We start from the raw sequence: 17,159 nt of genomic DNA on the forward strand, positions 1-17,159 counted from the left end.
TTCCTGTTTATGTATCATTTATTAATGATAACAGGTTTTTTTGCACAAACATAGAACAAGGTCTACCGAACATCAGCAAGACATTCTATAAAACAGAACAACCACTGTGAATGGCTTCTCTCATGCACATATGCGTCCTCGTATATCCAAAGGAAAAGGAGAGCAAAATACAGCGGTTCGAGATGGAATCAAGGACAAATTAAAAAAAAAGAACGACTGAGCTCATCATGAAGTGAAACGGTGAAATTAAATGCTACAGCTGAGTTGGAGGGGTAGAAAAAAGCAAAAAAAAAAATTGTACAGCTCGATTCACATGACCAAAACATTCATTTATAGTAAAGGCAGCATTTGTTGCTCCCGCCCCCGCCCCCACTTTTATCCCACTAAGCATGTGAGTGCGTGGAACATTATACTTGAGAATTTTCCATAACATGTTGCTAAAAAAATAACAAAAAACATAAGGACGTTGCTTTTGAGCGCCGGAGGCACTTGACCACAATGTGTAGTATATAAGCACTTATGATTTACTGATTTCATGAATGAGAAAACTACGAGTGGGGTGTCACGAACTATAGGGAAGGAACTTATAAATGAACTTATTTGGATTCAAATGACAAATAAAAGCTTCCCAAAGAACCTCAAAATTAAATGGGCATCAATTTGAAATATGGTTCTTGATAACAGGCCAAAGCTGACCCACAGTATGTGAATAATACAAAATGCAATCAAAAATAACTCAAAGTTATGATTTGGAACAAGCTGCCTGAGAAGAAATGAAGGGAGGAGAATCGTCCGGGTGTGACGACACTTTAAAGTAAAAAAAGCACATATTGATTCAACACGACCTCTTGGCAGTGGCAGAGATATATAGATTTAAAGAACTACTTTCTTGTTGTCTTGTTCTTCTGTAGTGCTAAATTATAGTAGCTTTAAATGGACAACTAAATTGACAGAACAGAAGCTTTCAGGCTCAATTCCATGACCAATTCTTCAGTCAAACGCTATTTTCGGCCGCTTTAGGAGATGCTTTTCCTGCTTGTGTTGTAAGTTGTGGACTGATTGTCCTTTAGGAGTGCAAAATGCCTCATTGAGAAGTGTAACTGTGACATTCTGTGCACTTTTTTTTTTTTAGCAGCAGTTCGGGAATTAGGACCGAAAGTGCATCCCAAGACTGACACAGCTGTTTTGGACAGTATCTGTTCCCACGAGAAGACAACGAGAACAGTCTAAAATAGAAAATAAAAAAAAATCTATAAAAAAGGTCTATCCAACACGCATACAAACATCTATCATAAAGTATACAAAATGTTTTCTCATAGATAATTAAATACACATAAATCAGTTTTTAATATATTACATATCTTTAAACACACATTCTGTGTGTATAGATTTATACATTTTGTATATATATGTATATTTATATATATGTATACGTATGCACAACAAATGAGCATACAAAGAGGCCAGAGTGAAGGAATACAACACGTTCTCTATGACAACATACAAACAAATAATTCCTTGCAAACCATCATCCATCCACTAGGGGGCGCTACCTCGCTCTTACTTCTCAGCTGCGCTCAGCTGTTTGGACTTAATGAAGGCCATTCCGTGTGTCCGCATGTGTGTGTTTAAGGCTCCCTCCGTTTCAAATGTTTTTGAACACACTTTACATTGAGTATCTGGGATGCCGTCGTTGGCCTCTGGGTTTGGAGTGTTCTCCTGCTGACCGTTGTGGCGTCCGAGTCCTTGGGCTTCCTTCATCTTGTGCACGATGAACAGGTGTCGGGACAGGGAGTGGTGCGAGGTGTAGCACAGGCCGCATTCTCGGCACTGGAAGGACGAGACGTCGGTCTTGTGCTGAGGAATGTGTTCGTGGAAACTCACAATGTCCTCGGTGGTGAAGCTACACACGGCGCATTTGTGTGTTTTGAAGACATTGATCTTTAGCTTCTTTAGAGGTTGTGAGGATGAGCTCTTGGACCTTTTACCAGGAGTCACGTCCCCTCCGGCCTCCTCCACTTCCTCTTCCCTCTCGGCATCCTCATCTTCAGAGTGGTGCTTTCGTTTAGGACTGGGTAACTGAGGATACAAAACAACAACAATGCTTTATGCAATGCAAAAATATTTAGAATGCACTGAACTTTAAAAATTCTGGTTGATAATGAGAAGCTGATAATAATTTCAATGTTCATGTTAGTTTCATGCAGATGGATGCCAGATATATATATATACAGTGAGGAAAATAAGTATTTGAACACCCTGCTATTTTGCAAGTTCTCCCACTTGGAAATCATGGAGGGGTCTGAAATTGTCATCGTAGGTGCATGTCCAATGTGAGAGACATAATCTAAATAAAAAAAATCCAGAAATCACAATGTATGATTTTTGAACTATTTATTTGTATGATACATCTGCATTAGATGCACCTGTTTGAGGTTGTTAGCTGCATAAAGACACCTGTCCACCCCATACAATCAGTAAGAATCCAACTACTAACATGGCCAAGACCAAAGAGCTGTCCAAAGACACTAGAGACAAAATTGTACACCTCCACAAGGCTGGAAAGGGCTACGGGGAAATTGCCAAGCAGCTTGGTGAAAAAAGGTCCACTGTTGGAGCAATCATTAGAAAATGGAAGAAGCTAAACATGACTGTCAATCTCCCTCGGACTGGGACTCCATGCAAGATCTCACCTCGTGGGGTCTCAATGATCCTAAGAAAGGTGAGAAATCAGCCCAGAACTACACGGGAGGAGCTGGTCAATGACCTGAAAAGAGCTGGGACCACCGTTTCCAAGGTTACTGTTGGTAATACACTAAGACGTCATGGTTTGAAATCATGCATGGCACGGAAGGTTCCCCTGCTTAAACCAGCACATGTCAAGGCCCGTCTTAAGTTTGCCAATGACCATTTGGATGATCCAGAGGAGTCATGGGAGAAAGTCATGTGGTCAGATGAGACCAAAATAGAACTTTTTGGTCAAAATTCCACTAAACGTGTTTGGAGGAAGAAGAATGATGAGTACCATCCCAAGAACACCATCCCTACTGTGAAGCATGGGGGTGGTAGCATCATGCTTTGGGGGTGTTTTTCTGCACATGGGACAGGGCGACTGCACTGTATTAAGGAGAGGATGACCGGGGCCATGTATTGCGAGATTTTGGGGAACAACCTCCTTCCCTCAGTTAGAGCATTGAAGATGGGTCGAGGCTGGGTCTTCCAACATGACAATGACCCGAAGCACACAGCCAGGATAACCAAGGAGTGGCTCTGTAAGAAGCATATCAAGGTTCTGGCGTGGCCTAGCCAGTCTCCAGACCTAAGCCCAATAGAGAATCTTTGGAGGGAGCTCAAACTCTGTGTTTCTCAGCGACAGCCCAGAAACCTGACTGATCTAGAGAAGATCTGTGTGAAGGAGTGGGCCAAAATCCCTCCTGCAGTGTGTGCAAACCTGGTGAAAAACTACAGGAAACGTTTGACCTCTGTAATTGCAAACAAAGGCTACTGTACCAAATATTAACATTGATTTTCTCAGGTGTTCAAATACTTATTTGCAGCTGTATCATACAAATAAATAGTTAAAAAATCATACATTGTGATTTCTGGATTTTTTTTTTTAGATTATGTCTCTCACAGTGGACATGCACCTATGATGACAATTTCAGACCCCTTTATGATTTCTAAGTGGGAGAACTTGCAAAATAGCAGGGTGTTCAAATACTTATTTTCCTCTCTGTATATATATATATAGTATTTTGTTAGACAGTCATTATTAAAAAAAAAAAAAAAACTTTAAATCTAAAATCAATGGTTTTTAAGGCATCACAGCATTTTAATGGATCTCAAAATTAGCGTGCACAATTAAATATGCAATTTTGACCTATATCGATCAATAAATGAAAGAATCTAAAATACAATATGGTACCAATATACTATCAATTACATGTTCATATACACTACAGTTAAAAGTTTTTTTTTTAAAGAAATCAATACTTTTATATAGCAAGCATGCATTACATTGATCAACATATTTCATTTTCAAACAAATGCGGTTCTTTTGAACCTTCTATTCATCAAAGAATGTATCAGTTTCCATAGCTTAAAAAATTAAGCAGCACAAATGTTTTTAACATTAAAAAATAAATGATTCTTGAGCAGCAAATCATGTGACACTAAACCTGGAGTAATGATGCTGAAAATTCAGCTTTGCATCACAGGAATAGATTACATTTGAAAATATGCTAAAATAGAAAACAGTTCTTTTAAATTGTAATAATACTTGACAAGTTCAACATTACTGTTTTTACTGCATTTTTGATCAAATGCAAGCCTAGATGAGCGCATTCTTTCAATAACACTACTTCCTGATTCCAAACTTTTGAACTGTAGTGTACTACACTACACTCTAGTCTAATGCACTAGCAACATTCCCAGACAATACAGATGCACATGTGCTAGTCTGTCTGGTGGTTACCTGCTCTTTGTCCACGGTGGCCTCTGTGCTGCTGGAATCTGCTGGAAGCTTGGCCTCTGTGTCTTTGATGCCATGCATCAACTGAATGTGTTTCTCTAGCAGCAGTCTTTTGGTGAAAGTGCGACTAGGTTCTGGACAGTGTCTGCAAAAACCCAAGAGAGATCAGTTTGACATACCGGTAGTTTAAATGTTTGTGATTAGCTTTAGAGTAAAATTAAGTGTTTTAAGCATGAAAACCGAGGGACCCCTCCAGGCATGAGGGACCTAGAACTGAGTTCACAAGCATGAATGGTACATGATACTCACAGACATGAGTAGACCTTCCGTAGGCCCTTGTGTTTGATTCGGTTGTGTCTACATAAACTGTGAGAGGAACTGAAGGACTTTTCACACTGTCGACACGGATGCTTTTTCAGTTGCTGGTGAAGCAGAAAGAAAAAGATTGATCATAATCATGCCTATACGTGTGCAATAATGTACATGCATTCAATTAAAGCTCATAATGTTTCTTCCAGACTTCCTATAGCCCTGGGTCTCTCTGAGCTGAGTTTGTAATAATTATTAGAGTTGTTTCTCATTATATTTTACCTTCCCATGCTCTCTTTTCATGTGCACGATGAAGACTTCTCTCTGTGTAAACAAGCGGTCGCACTCCATGCAAGTCCAGCCAGGGCAGGAGGTGGACGATGGGTCTTTTTTGGGAAGGTCTGTCCCATTACTTTTCTTCTTTGTCAATGATGTTGGCTTCTTCTCTCCCTTTTCAAGGCTGTTGATAGAGCCACTCTCCTTGTTGTTGTTGTTGTTATTTAGGCTCATGGAATTAGTAGGTTTGGAGCTGAGAGGGAGATTGATGCCCAGGTTTGGAGGGCCCTCGATGGTCTTTAAGGTGCCATGCAGGGACTTGAAAAAAAAAAAAAAAAAATTATAATATATTATAATTTTTTTTTAATTAATATGAATATTTAAAAAATAGAAATGTTCATATTAAATAGTAAATAATAATAAAATGCCAACAATTAAAATGAATATCAAGATTTTATATGTAAATTTATTTACTTTATTAAAATGTATGTATGTATGTATGTATGTACGTATATATATGTGTATATATATATATATATACTGTATATATATATATATATAGAACATATGAATAAAATAAAAAAGGAAAAATTGATAAATAAAGAGAAAAAAATTCAAATAAATATAATAAATATAAAAATTAAATAGGATACATAATATGAAAAATAAATAGCTCTATAATATTTCTGTTTCCAATAGTATAAATCAATAATGAATAGAGAATAATGGATAAAATAATAATAATAATGCAAAAATAAATAAAGATACAATATTATTAATATCATAAATATAATATAAATTAAAAATACTATAAACATACAATATATAATATTATGCGTGTGATTTTAATTGAAATATTTTAATGACCTGTTAATACAATTTATTATGGCAAATGACATTTAATATATTTTTTACAGATTTTAACCTTACTTTAATATGATCCAACATGAGCTGCTTTTGGGCGTAGTGCACCGAACAATCTGGACACTTGAAGACAGACACTTTCTGATTAGATATATGCTGGTCAAAGTGCGTGTAGAGCAAAGTCTGCTGGGTAAAAACGGTGTCACACATGGAACACTTGTAGATCAGCCTGCAAAACAAAACATAATACATTGCCAGTGAAAAGAGTACTTTCTAAAATATTTGGTTGCCTGTTCCTACTTGTGTAGGTGTACATTCCTACTTCTCATTACAAGGTTAAATAGCTCAGGCCGAACAAAACAAAAACATTCTCTGTCTAAAGTGTAAATGCTGTGTTGAAGGAATTATGCCATACGGAAACTTGTCAGCTCATTTATGTATCTGACATCTGCATTAAACGCTCACGTTGTCAATAAACCAGCTGATCATGTTTCCAACATAGATACAGGTAACACAGGAAGTGCAAACAAACCATCTGGCCTTTTCATTAAAAGTGCTGACAGGCCTCTTGTTCAAAGAGAGGGCACAGTAATTAAAGCCACCGTGCATAATTTCTTTCTGCACCTGAAAAGGTCAGTGGTGTATGAGTTCTAAACGAAGCAATTTGACACACCTATTGAGTTTCTCTCCTCTCTACTACTACTAAGAATTACTGCAAGCTTGTTTTGTCAGAATGATGGCAGTGTTTAGTGCATGCGTGCATTTGCACGATAGGAAAAATAACACTGAAGATAGATAGTGTTTTACCTTAGTGAAAAAACAATCCACAAAGCATAAATATCCAATAGTATCATCTGCTATAAACAATATTATCCAGATCTATGAAATACTTGTTTCTGATTGGTCTATCGTAGCACTCTGAGGTCAAATATTTTTGTATAATGACCGCTCAAACTGTATAACAGACCATATCCCAGAAAAACACAGCTGTGTGGGTTTCACATCACAGTGTTTCTTCTCACATAATACAATTACTTCAACTCAAATCAATATTTAATGTCTATTATTTACTCATTTGTCAAGTAATAAATAGAATATAAAATCAGATGACCCATTTGGGTTTATTTTGGCATATTGACTGGCTGTTTATACATTTTCCTTTACTTCATGTGGTTTCTCAAAAAAAGAAAGAAAAAAAAGACATTTTCAACCTTCAGAACAATAAGAAAGAAAAATAGAAACCGGACAAAGAAGATATCATGAATCACACACTATTTTATAAATTCTGTAAATTTATAGAGAAATGACTCACTTAGGCTCTCCAATTTTAACTCCTGGATGCTGGGTGTAGGCGTGGGAATGTGTACTGGGGGCCGATTTAAAAGCCATGGGGCAGATGGGGCATTTGTAGAAGATTTCACAGTGGGACCCCTGAATGTGTGACTTGAGAGCAGCAACGTCAGCGAAGATGATGCTACAGTGAACACAGCTATGTCCAAAGAAGAAAAAAAGAAAGTGTTACTCTTCTAACCGTCTTTTTTGTTTCAATAATCGATGCCAGTCACCTTTAATGCGGCATGAATCATGGGTGAATGGCAGAATAATAACAGTGAATAGCTCTGTGATTGCCATTTTGAAAGCATGACGAGCCCTCATTTCATGTTCCACTCAAAACCAATTAAACACTTAGGCAGCTTTTTTTATTTTTTATTTCAACACGTTTTATGCATAAATAGGAGCTTTTAAGTCAACTCAGAAATGAGGTCAGTAGGGGTGGATACACTCATCTCACAATTTGGTTCAATACACAACACTGAAGTCGTGACTCGATACTCCCATTATACTTTTTTCTTGTAAAATAATGTATGATTTATTGCAATCAATTTTTCATATCCTGTTGCTGCTGTATGTTGCTGCATTTTTTAATTGTGATATATTGTGGCATCATTCATTGCTACACCCCTAGTGGTCAGTGAAAATAACTACACAGTTTTGCTGATCTCCGGCTGAGGTTAAAAATCTCCCATTTTGTATTCATTTGCTTTGCATAAATAAATAAACAAACATCTTTTACATGAAAAATAAAGCCATTTCTAGGAATCATGGAGCTTGTTTTTGCCTTGACAGTTATAGAGAGTAATGCAGTACTAACCGATAGCCCACTCTGCGCGTGTAGTGCAGGCAGTTCTTGGTCACATGGGACTGAAAATGGACAGACCGACAGATGGCTCCACATTCAGGGCAGATATATGGAGACTTGTGCTGATGGATCCGCAGATGGGAAGCAAAGCTACACTGGTTTGGCAGTAGCATTTGGCAAATGGTGCAGGTTTTCTGTTTAAGTTGAAGGAAAAGCACAAGCAAATTGTTTAAAAAAGTCTTTGAAGGGATAGTTCACCCAAAAACGAAAATTCTGTCATTGATTACTCACCCTCATGTCGTTTCAAAACCCATAAGACTTCATCGTTCATCTTCGGCACATAAATTAAGATCTTTTTGATTAAATCTACGAGCTTTCTGTCCCTCCATAGACGCAACTACCAATTGAATTGAGTGGTTTAATCCAAATATTCTGAAGAGTCTCAATCCCTTTATATGATGAACAGATTAAATTTAGGCTTTTATTCACAAGTAAACATTGATCAGCGAACATAAACAGAAACTTAACCGAACATGCTTGACATGTGAGAACAAACCTCTTGCAGAAGCTCAAACGTGCTGCATAACAATTGAATGAACCTCATTGGTTCTTGTTGCACGTCAAGCGAACATGCTTGAGCTTGCGTTTACCACAACTGATGTGTGAGTTGATGAATGTTTATATGTGAATAAAAGCCTAAATTCAATCTGTTTATCATATAAAACGATCTTGTCTCTTCAGAAAATTTTGACTACTCCGCTAAATTGATATGGATTACTTTTACGATCTCTTTATGAACTCTTAAAATCGTCAAAGTGGTAGTTGCATAGCTGTCTATGGAGGGACAGAAAGCTCTCAGATTTCATTAAAAATATCTTTATTTATGTTCCGAATATGAACAAAAGTATTACGGGATTGGATAGACATGAGGGTGAGTAATTAATGAAATAATTTATTTTTGGGTGAACTATTCCTTAAACACAACTTTTAACTACTTCTGTAAATAAAAGAGGAAGTCAGTGTTGTAGTACTCAAGACTGGACTCTACCCTCTTCTGGTCTTGGCCTGGACTCAGACTCAAAACTCTTCACAAATAATACATACACTCACCTGTCCACCTGACTCAGGAGCCTGCTGGTAGTGCATTGCAAGAGATGACTCATCCTGAAATGTCTCACTACACTCCAAGCACTTCAGATTCGATTTGCAGACCTTGGCGGTGTCCTTATCCAGTGGCATGGCAGCGACAACGGGGGTTGAAGAGGGTGCGGAGATCACTGTGGTTGGGTTTCCCTTCCCTTGACTTCCCACAATGGAAGATCCAAGATTAGCTGAAGAGGTGGGAGCGGTGGAGGTTAATGATGGCGCTAGGATCATCTGGTCAGCTGGAATTGGCTTCAAGATGAGATGTGAACACTGCATGACAACCCCTTTGTCTTTGTGTCCTCTAGCATGTGACAGAAGGCTGCACTTGTTGTAGAAGACCAGGTTTTTGCCGCAGTGATTGCAAGTGACCTCAATGCGAACACTTCTACGGTCATAATGCTGAGTTAGGCTTTTTTCTAGGGCAAAGGAATCACCGCATTCCAAGCACTTGTAGCCACGGGATGGTAAATATATACAGGCAGAAGTCGGAGGGCTGAGATTGGGTACATAAACTGGCACAGGGTTAATGCTACTCAAAACCTTATTGAAGGCCTCTACCACTGAGCTCTGGGAGCTAGTTAGGACCTGGACCCGAGACACTTTCTTTTGTTGTTGTTGGGCCAAAATGGCTTGTTTGATGGGTTGTTGAGACTTGGTCAGGACCTGGTGGAGCTCAGCTGCTGATGGATTTTGAGGCAAGAGATTTAAGTTAGTTAGGTGGACTGTCTTTGGCACAAGTTTGGTGTTTGTTAGGCTAGAAGCAGGCACCATGACAGTTTGTTGCTGAATGGCATTAGCAGCTTTGAGGATGGCACTGCTGGCACTCTGAACGGATGCCGCCGGTATGACAGTGGCTTTTACAGTTGTATTGTTGGCAAGTTTCAGATTAATTACTTGGGAGCCTGCCGTCTTGACAGCTGAGACGGGTAAGAAGGCAGTGGCCACGGGTTTGATGGTCATTTGTTTAGTTACCTCAATGGCAGAGCCTCCAGAAGTAGCTACTACTGTGGTTGGCAAAGTTGTTCTGGTGGGAGATGAGAAAACAGAAGTCGAGATTGGAGTGGAAAGCAGAGAAGAGACAACATTGGATGAAGAATCAATACCTTTCTTCAAGACGTCAGGATCAAACTCGGGCAGGACTCTGGTAACTGTCCTCTTAATCTGCCCTGATGATGTCTTGATCGTTTTGATGCGGACTTTGGGAATGACTGGTATGGATCCTGCTGGAGATGCTGGAGACCCTTTGCTGCTGCTTTCACTGGTAACACTGCAAGGACTCTCGGGTTGTTTTGAGAGCATCTTCTTGCCAAGCTCCAGAGCTGACTCCTGCTCTGGTGATTTCTCTGTAACCTTAGGGATCTCTTTAGCCTCTCTGGGTGAGTCTTGAGGTGTGGCAAGGGATTCTGGAGACATTGCTTCTGTGTTAGCTTTCTTTGCACTGAGTGCTGCAATTGCAGCGATGCAGGATGAGAGCTTTGCAGATGATTTGGCCTTGGCTTGGGAGAGGTTGGTCGCACTCAACTCAACGACTGGTTCTCCAGGCTCATTTGCTTCTTGGGATCTGGAGGTTTCTTTGGAGGGCTCCTCAGTTTTTCTTGGTTTTCGAGAGTCATAAAGGTTTGAGTGTTCTACTGTGCCATTAGTGCTACTATTCTCTACTTTCATATGATTGTAGTTGCCATTTGTTCTTGGTCTAGATGGACCATCTGGTTTAGTGAGTTGAGAACGAGGCTCTTTAGCCTTTGTGCTCAGACCGGTTAGAGGGTTTGGTCTAAATGGTAAATTACTTTGTTTGTCGGCAGGGTCATCTACTTCAATCCTGTCGTCATCATCAAACTCCTCGGCACTAGAGATGGGACTAAACTGGTTGAATGTGGAGATATTTCCTGCCATCCCATGGATTTCACTTTTTTGAAGCTTGTCACTCTCTTTGCTGTATCTATTGTTGGGTGAAACAGGCAAGAAACCGTTGTGCAGTCCATTTTCGACAGTAGGATGAACATCCTTCTCTGAGAGATGTTCAGTGGTATCAAAATTCCGGACGTTCTTAACAATAACACTAACCCCAACATCTGGACCAGAGGAGACATGGGAATCCTCTTCATGGTGGGCATGGTGTTTGAGTTGTCCTTCATGATCATCATGGCCGGACTCAATGGCAGCCTTGGGATCGACCATGTCAGGAATGTCAAAGGCTGCAAGTAGATCATCAAAGTCTGGGGTTTTCATGTCGCCCATGGTCTTAAAAGAATGAGCTAAACACCTTTGAAAAAAAAGGGGAAAGACATTTTATATTACACTCTGTATTACAAATATAAAAAATGGCCAGTATTCTTGCCTTTAACATTATATTCTTGCGTTGAACTATGCAATATATAAAATGACCACAACCAGTGCAAAATGTCTTTTCAAGGCATTAAAACTATTTAAAATATATGCACCAAAATGCACATTACAATCATTATATTATCATGCAAATATCTGTTGATACTATAAAAAGTAACTCTTACTGGGATACAAATTGAGTTAAATACATGTAAATAAGAAAGGAAATTTGGAATTATTTGGACATGACATTCTGTATAGGACTTTTAGTCTACCAGTAAATAAAACAGTATATAAAGGTGCTGAAAAATATTAAGAAAGCCCCAAATACAACATGTAAAAAATAACCTAAACATTAAAAAAATAAAGAAACAGAAAACTGTTTATTAAGCCTAAGCATTTTTTGCATAGGTACTAGTATGCAGGACTAAATCTGCAAAAATAAAAGCAATAAATAAAAGAGATATTAATAATAAATGAATACATTTGTATAATACAAAAACAACACAATGTAAGAATAACAGTTACAGATTATTAAAGAAATGAATAACTTAAATACATAATTTAAAAAAAATATTAATATAAAAAATATATATAAAAATAATTTAAAAAAATCGAATTTTAAGAAGACCACATTGTGTAAATAATACATTTTGCAAAAAAACAAACAACAAAAACAGATTTGGTCCTCCATAAGGTTGATTCTAAAACATCAGCACTAACTAAAAATCAACCAACATATGAACATCAACATTTTGGAATATTTAAAGTGGTAAGAGAAGAATAAAAAAAAAAATTATATAATACATACATACATATATATATATATATATATATATATATATGGAAAATAAAGCTGTGTTGTGCTAGTAGGGTTAGCTATCCCCCCCCCTGCACTGCAGCCCTGCCTCCATTACAGTTAATAACATCTGCACGCACAGGGTATGCAGGGCCAAGACGGCCTTCCCCACACACAATGGAGCCAATGTGGTAAGGCACATAAGCAGAGGAGCAGCAACAAAAGATAGAAAAAGATATAACACAAGGACAAGAGTATTTTAATGAAAGACATTAAGCTGTTAAAGCCAGTATGGGGCCTAAACACATTTACAGCCGAGCAGCCTGATTTCAGATGAGGGAGCCGCTCACAGGAAAACGACTGTGATTCTCAGGTTTCTATCCGAGGCCTTTTAAATCAGGCCACTGTACGACGCAGTAGTCCAATTATTTGAACAATATAGAATATCACACACAATAAAAGTGAACACACAGACGCACACACACACACATGCAAACATATAGAAGTGGAAACATGCAAATGAGCCACTCCTCACCCTTGTTGTTCCGACAACTACAGCAAACAATCTTGCTTTGCTTCCCTTCTTCCTTCCTTCCTTCCTTTTACCACCTCCACAACAAAACACCACCACCCTCCTCCTCCTCCTCCTTTCTCCCTGACAGCAGAGGGAAAAAAAATCCACTTTTTGCACTAGGCAGGGCCCATCAAGAAACGATCCACCAGGAGGGACACGGGATGGCACGCCAAAGACCATTCTGGATGGTGACCACTATGAATAACAGCACATAGTGACCCACGGTCACCATATCTGCTCAGTTCTCATGGCTGCCTCCCGACCCTGACGTGCATAACCGTCTCAAGGTGTGTAAAGACTGTCTTTCTGACATCCCTGCTCGGGGCTGTATCACTCCTGAAGACCCCTTTGCCATTTTGGCTGCCATGAAGCAGTCGGCTATCTGCCTGTAGCACAGTGACTGTATTGTTTCCTAGCCTCCTCGTCTGCCTCAAACCGGTTTCAGCCGGTTCCGGTCACCCTGCATAATGTGTGTGCTGCAGTGCAGCCACACAGGAGACACAGGAGCTGCCAGTTTCTTCATCAAATCTTCAATATTCCTGCAAAATATTCCTGCTTAGAGTGTGTGTTAATATTATCGAAGAGGTTTGTGTTCAGAATGCGTGTGCAATTCACGTTGCCGAGCTGAATCAAACGCTAGGCCTGAGAAACACAGACTATGGAAGACGTTTATGAAAAATACATGCACACCAGAGGCTCAGAGCTGGTTTATATGGATGGATGGATGGACGAGAGAAGGAAAAATGAAAAGCCAAAAAGCAGATGCACATTCCAAAGGAAAACCACAAGCACTGTGTAAACCAAAACCACAAGATGAGCACAGTTTCCTGACAGAAGAAAACAAGACACAGAGACAGCAAGTAGAATTTAAACAGGCTCGGTACCTGACCTCTTTTTGATTGTGCCTCTCGCTTTTACCCCATTCTGCAGCACTGGACTGTTTCTACTTCCTTCTCTGCCTCCCCTCTCCCTCTCTCTCTCTCCCTCACTCTCTCCATGGTCCCTGTTCCTCTCTTCTAGCCAGTGTCCCTGCTTCCTCCTCTCGTGTTTTCCCCGGAAAACCAGTGAGAAACACGGATCTTTGTCAATTAAAATCAGCTGCTCGTCCCCTAATCCTCCAGCCCTGGGCAACCGTGTCCGGTCTCTGCCAAACGAGAGAGAAAACAAAGGCCGTGACACGTATAAAAACACACACACAGAGACACACAAACAGGGAAAAAGTAGGCTCTCGCCCTACCCCGCTTCTCGGCCCTACTACCGGGAATCTTCGTGGAAAGGCTTATGCAAGACGTCAGTCCAGCCAGGCCCCATTCTGTATGAGTGTGATTTTTTTTCTTCACTATGAGCCTGCTGGTTCCTGTTCTATAGGTCATTCTCTCCTCTGCAGATGCACGGCAGCGCAGGGAGGAAGGGGGCAGTGTTCTGACAAGCAGCCCTGGCCTTTTGTCTTTGCGTGCACTCGTGGGGGGGAGGGGGATGCGGGATGAGACTCTGGCTCGAGACTGCAACCAGCTGCTGCAGCCAAAGAAGACAAACAGATTTGAGGAGAAAGACTGAGTGACGAGAAAAATAGGCAGTGGAGAGGTGGAGAAATAATGAGGGAATATGAGACGGGACTGGAAGGAGGGGTGTAAGGGGAGAAGGGAAGCTCTTCTGGAGTGACGTTTGCTTAGAGAACAAAGGCCCATGATGGCGTTGGCTAGATTGAAGATAGAACGCAGTCGAATCACGTATGCGTGTGGTTTTTTCATGCATGTGCATACAGAAACATTCAATCCTATTGGCTCAGGCATATTACAAAAAAATAATGATGAAATTAAGAATAAAAAAAAGAACCTCTTTAGTGACATGATCTACAATAATCATTCAATGGTTGTGGATGTTTTCTAATTTATGACGCTGTGGCACCATTTATTAAAAAAAAAAGCACTAGATGTTCTTGTTTCTTCTACTAGGCCTTTGCCAAGCAAACAAACTAATCTGAGACACTTAAAAAAGCAGAAAATACTAAAGTCAAAACCAACCAAACGCTATTACCAACACTAGAAAGACTAGCCCATGAACTTATGAACTCATGAGTCACAAAGCAAATTCCGTTTTGTTATTTTTCTTCAAAGTCAACATGAGTTTCCATTTGCAACCTATTGCACTACTAATCTGATGTATATCCATTTAAAACAATATTCATATAGATTTCATTCATTCATACGTACCAGTATGCAGTCGAAACAAATGTGAGTTTACAAAAACACAATGCCAAAAAATAGTTTAATAATACAAAATGTTTGGCTATCGTTTAGCACTATCTAATAGCGTTGCACGGCCTATGTGATGACATTGGTAGTAAAGTCATTTCACAGGATAAGCAAGTTACAGCATTTTGATTTAAAGGTGCAGTGTGTTCATTTTAGCGGCATCTAGTGGTGAGGTTACGAATTGCAACCAACAGAAGTTACGGTGGCTGTCAGGAAGAGATGTCGTCGTCTGAGACAGCAGAGAGTAGCCAGTTAAGCAATGAAGTTTCTTTACAAAGATAAATTAAGAAATTATGTTTACTTAATTTTTCAGTAAAACGATATGCTATTGCAAATATTATTGTTACTTTTTCATCACTGTGTCAGTGTTTTATTCGCTGACTTTAGCTAGCTTCTTTGCACGAAGAACAACGTAGTGACGAAACGCGCTCTGTAGTAGTTTGTCCGTTTAGGGCTACTGTAGAAACATAGTGGCGCAAAATGGCGACTTAATGTGTAGAAATGGCTCGTTCTAAGGTAATAAAAACATAACGGTTCATTATGTAACTCAAAACATAGTTATGCATATGATATTGCATTTCTGTCAACAGATCCTCCTAAATATTACACAATCCACCTTTAATATTACAAAGACGTTTTTGTCCAAAAAAATAATCTATAACATGAGCAAGACATGTATGAAGAAAGTAAATGGGGTCCATTTTGATTTCCTGTTGACTTTAAATAAAAATGGATAAAGTTATATTCCAATTATAATTAATTATCACAAACAATATTGTTAACTGAATATTCAATATTCAATGAGAAAAAATCCAGGACGGGACTCGATTTTATCCATTTGGGAATTGACCGTATTGTGAAAAGTGGGCGTTACGTACCAGTATGCAGCCAAACCGAAAGCGAGTTTACATAAACACAATGCCTAAAAAGTTATTTTTAAAGTTTGCACGGCCTAAGTGATGACATCAGCAGTGAAATCGTTTCACAGGATGAGCAAGTTACATCATTTCGATTAAATATAAGATATAAAATCAATTAAATATATTTACTTTATATAAATATATTAATACATTTTTATTAAATATAGGCATTTTCTCAAAGGATCATTACCAATAAAGTAAATGGGGTCCATTTCGATTTAATTTTGACTTTAAATAAAAATGGGGATATTTCTACTCTAATGGAATATTAAAAAAAAAAAATATTCAAAGAAAATGATGATCATTTCTTGTGTTTAATAAAGAAAACTTTGGTGGTTGTTCATTGTGGCCTACCAGAGTATTCTTTAGCCTTGGACCCTGAATCATTTACAGGGAGGTTCACTTCTGATGATTTCTGGAATGAGAAGAATATGAATGCATGTAGCTATTGCATAAAAAACCAACAGATTTAAAGTCCAGCTAACAAAAACCTCCAATCATAAAACCAGAAAACCATGACGGCAGCAATGCTATGGTAAATAAATGCATGTAATGTAGCCTATACTCTCCACACTACACCCCATTATCAGCAACCCTCTTGGCCTTCCACAATGACAGCTATCAGAAGTATCAATTCAAAGAGCAAAGAACAGATGCTGACCTACCTGTGGGTTTTTGTAAGAAAGAGCTTTGTCTCAATTAAAAGCTTGCATGTGAGGGCTCTTCTTCTCAGCAGGGCAGCAAAGGCAAATATCAAAAGCAAGAAGGCCAGCCATGATTCTTGCTGTTGCACCACCAAATTCAGCGATGCACAGCACAACCTAGAATGACAGACATCATCAGTATGCATGAAAGAGGGACTCAGGAATACATTGCAGTGCTGTCAAAAAGCATTGCAAAACGTTGCTCATGGGTGCAAGAAGCCCTCATGACAGCACTGCTCTAAAATGATCGAGAATGCATGGCTTTCCCCCCGCCGAATACAGCAGTAACATGGAGAGGTTGCTGCCCACCCCCCGAGATGTAAGCGCAGTCACATGACCGCCTGTGTCCTATTGATTCCTCAAATTGTGTAATAAC

The 17,159-nt window shown here is 39.1% G+C and overlaps 1 protein-coding gene across 6 annotated transcripts; it reads right to left on the reverse strand.

The window, feature by feature from the left end:
* Positions 1-17,114, reverse strand: znf532 (zinc finger protein 532). Of its 6 annotated transcripts, XM_084136733.1 has the most exons (11): positions 16,745-17,114; positions 16,434-16,494; positions 11,271-11,469; positions 9,171-11,145; positions 8,073-8,254; positions 7,233-7,409; positions 5,987-6,149; positions 5,063-5,374; positions 4,781-4,893; positions 4,475-4,616; positions 1-2,079 (listed from the first exon to the last, which is right to left on the reverse strand). In XM_084136733.1, exons 3-11 carry the CDS (start codon positions 11,414-11,416, stop codon positions 1,561-1,563), a joined length of 3,729 nt encoding a protein of 1,242 aa, XP_083992859.1. In that variant the 5' UTR covers positions 11,417-11,469; positions 16,434-16,494; positions 16,745-17,114; the 3' UTR covers positions 1-1,560. The 6 variants fall into 6 exon arrangements, with proteins under 6 accessions (XP_083992859.1, XP_083992856.1, XP_083992858.1 ...); XM_084136730.1 differs by having other exon boundaries at positions 9,171-11,469; positions 16,745-16,878; XM_084136732.1 differs by lacking the exons at positions 16,434-16,494; positions 16,745-17,114 and adding an exon at positions 14,142-14,228 and having other exon boundaries at positions 9,171-11,469.
* Positions 17,115-17,159: the final 45 nt, after the last annotated feature.

This window comes from Abramis brama (assembly GCF_963993115.1).
Source record: "Abramis brama genome assembly, chromosome: 15".
Classification (NCBI taxonomy): Eukaryota; Metazoa; Chordata; class Actinopteri; order Cypriniformes; family Leuciscidae; genus Abramis; species Abramis brama.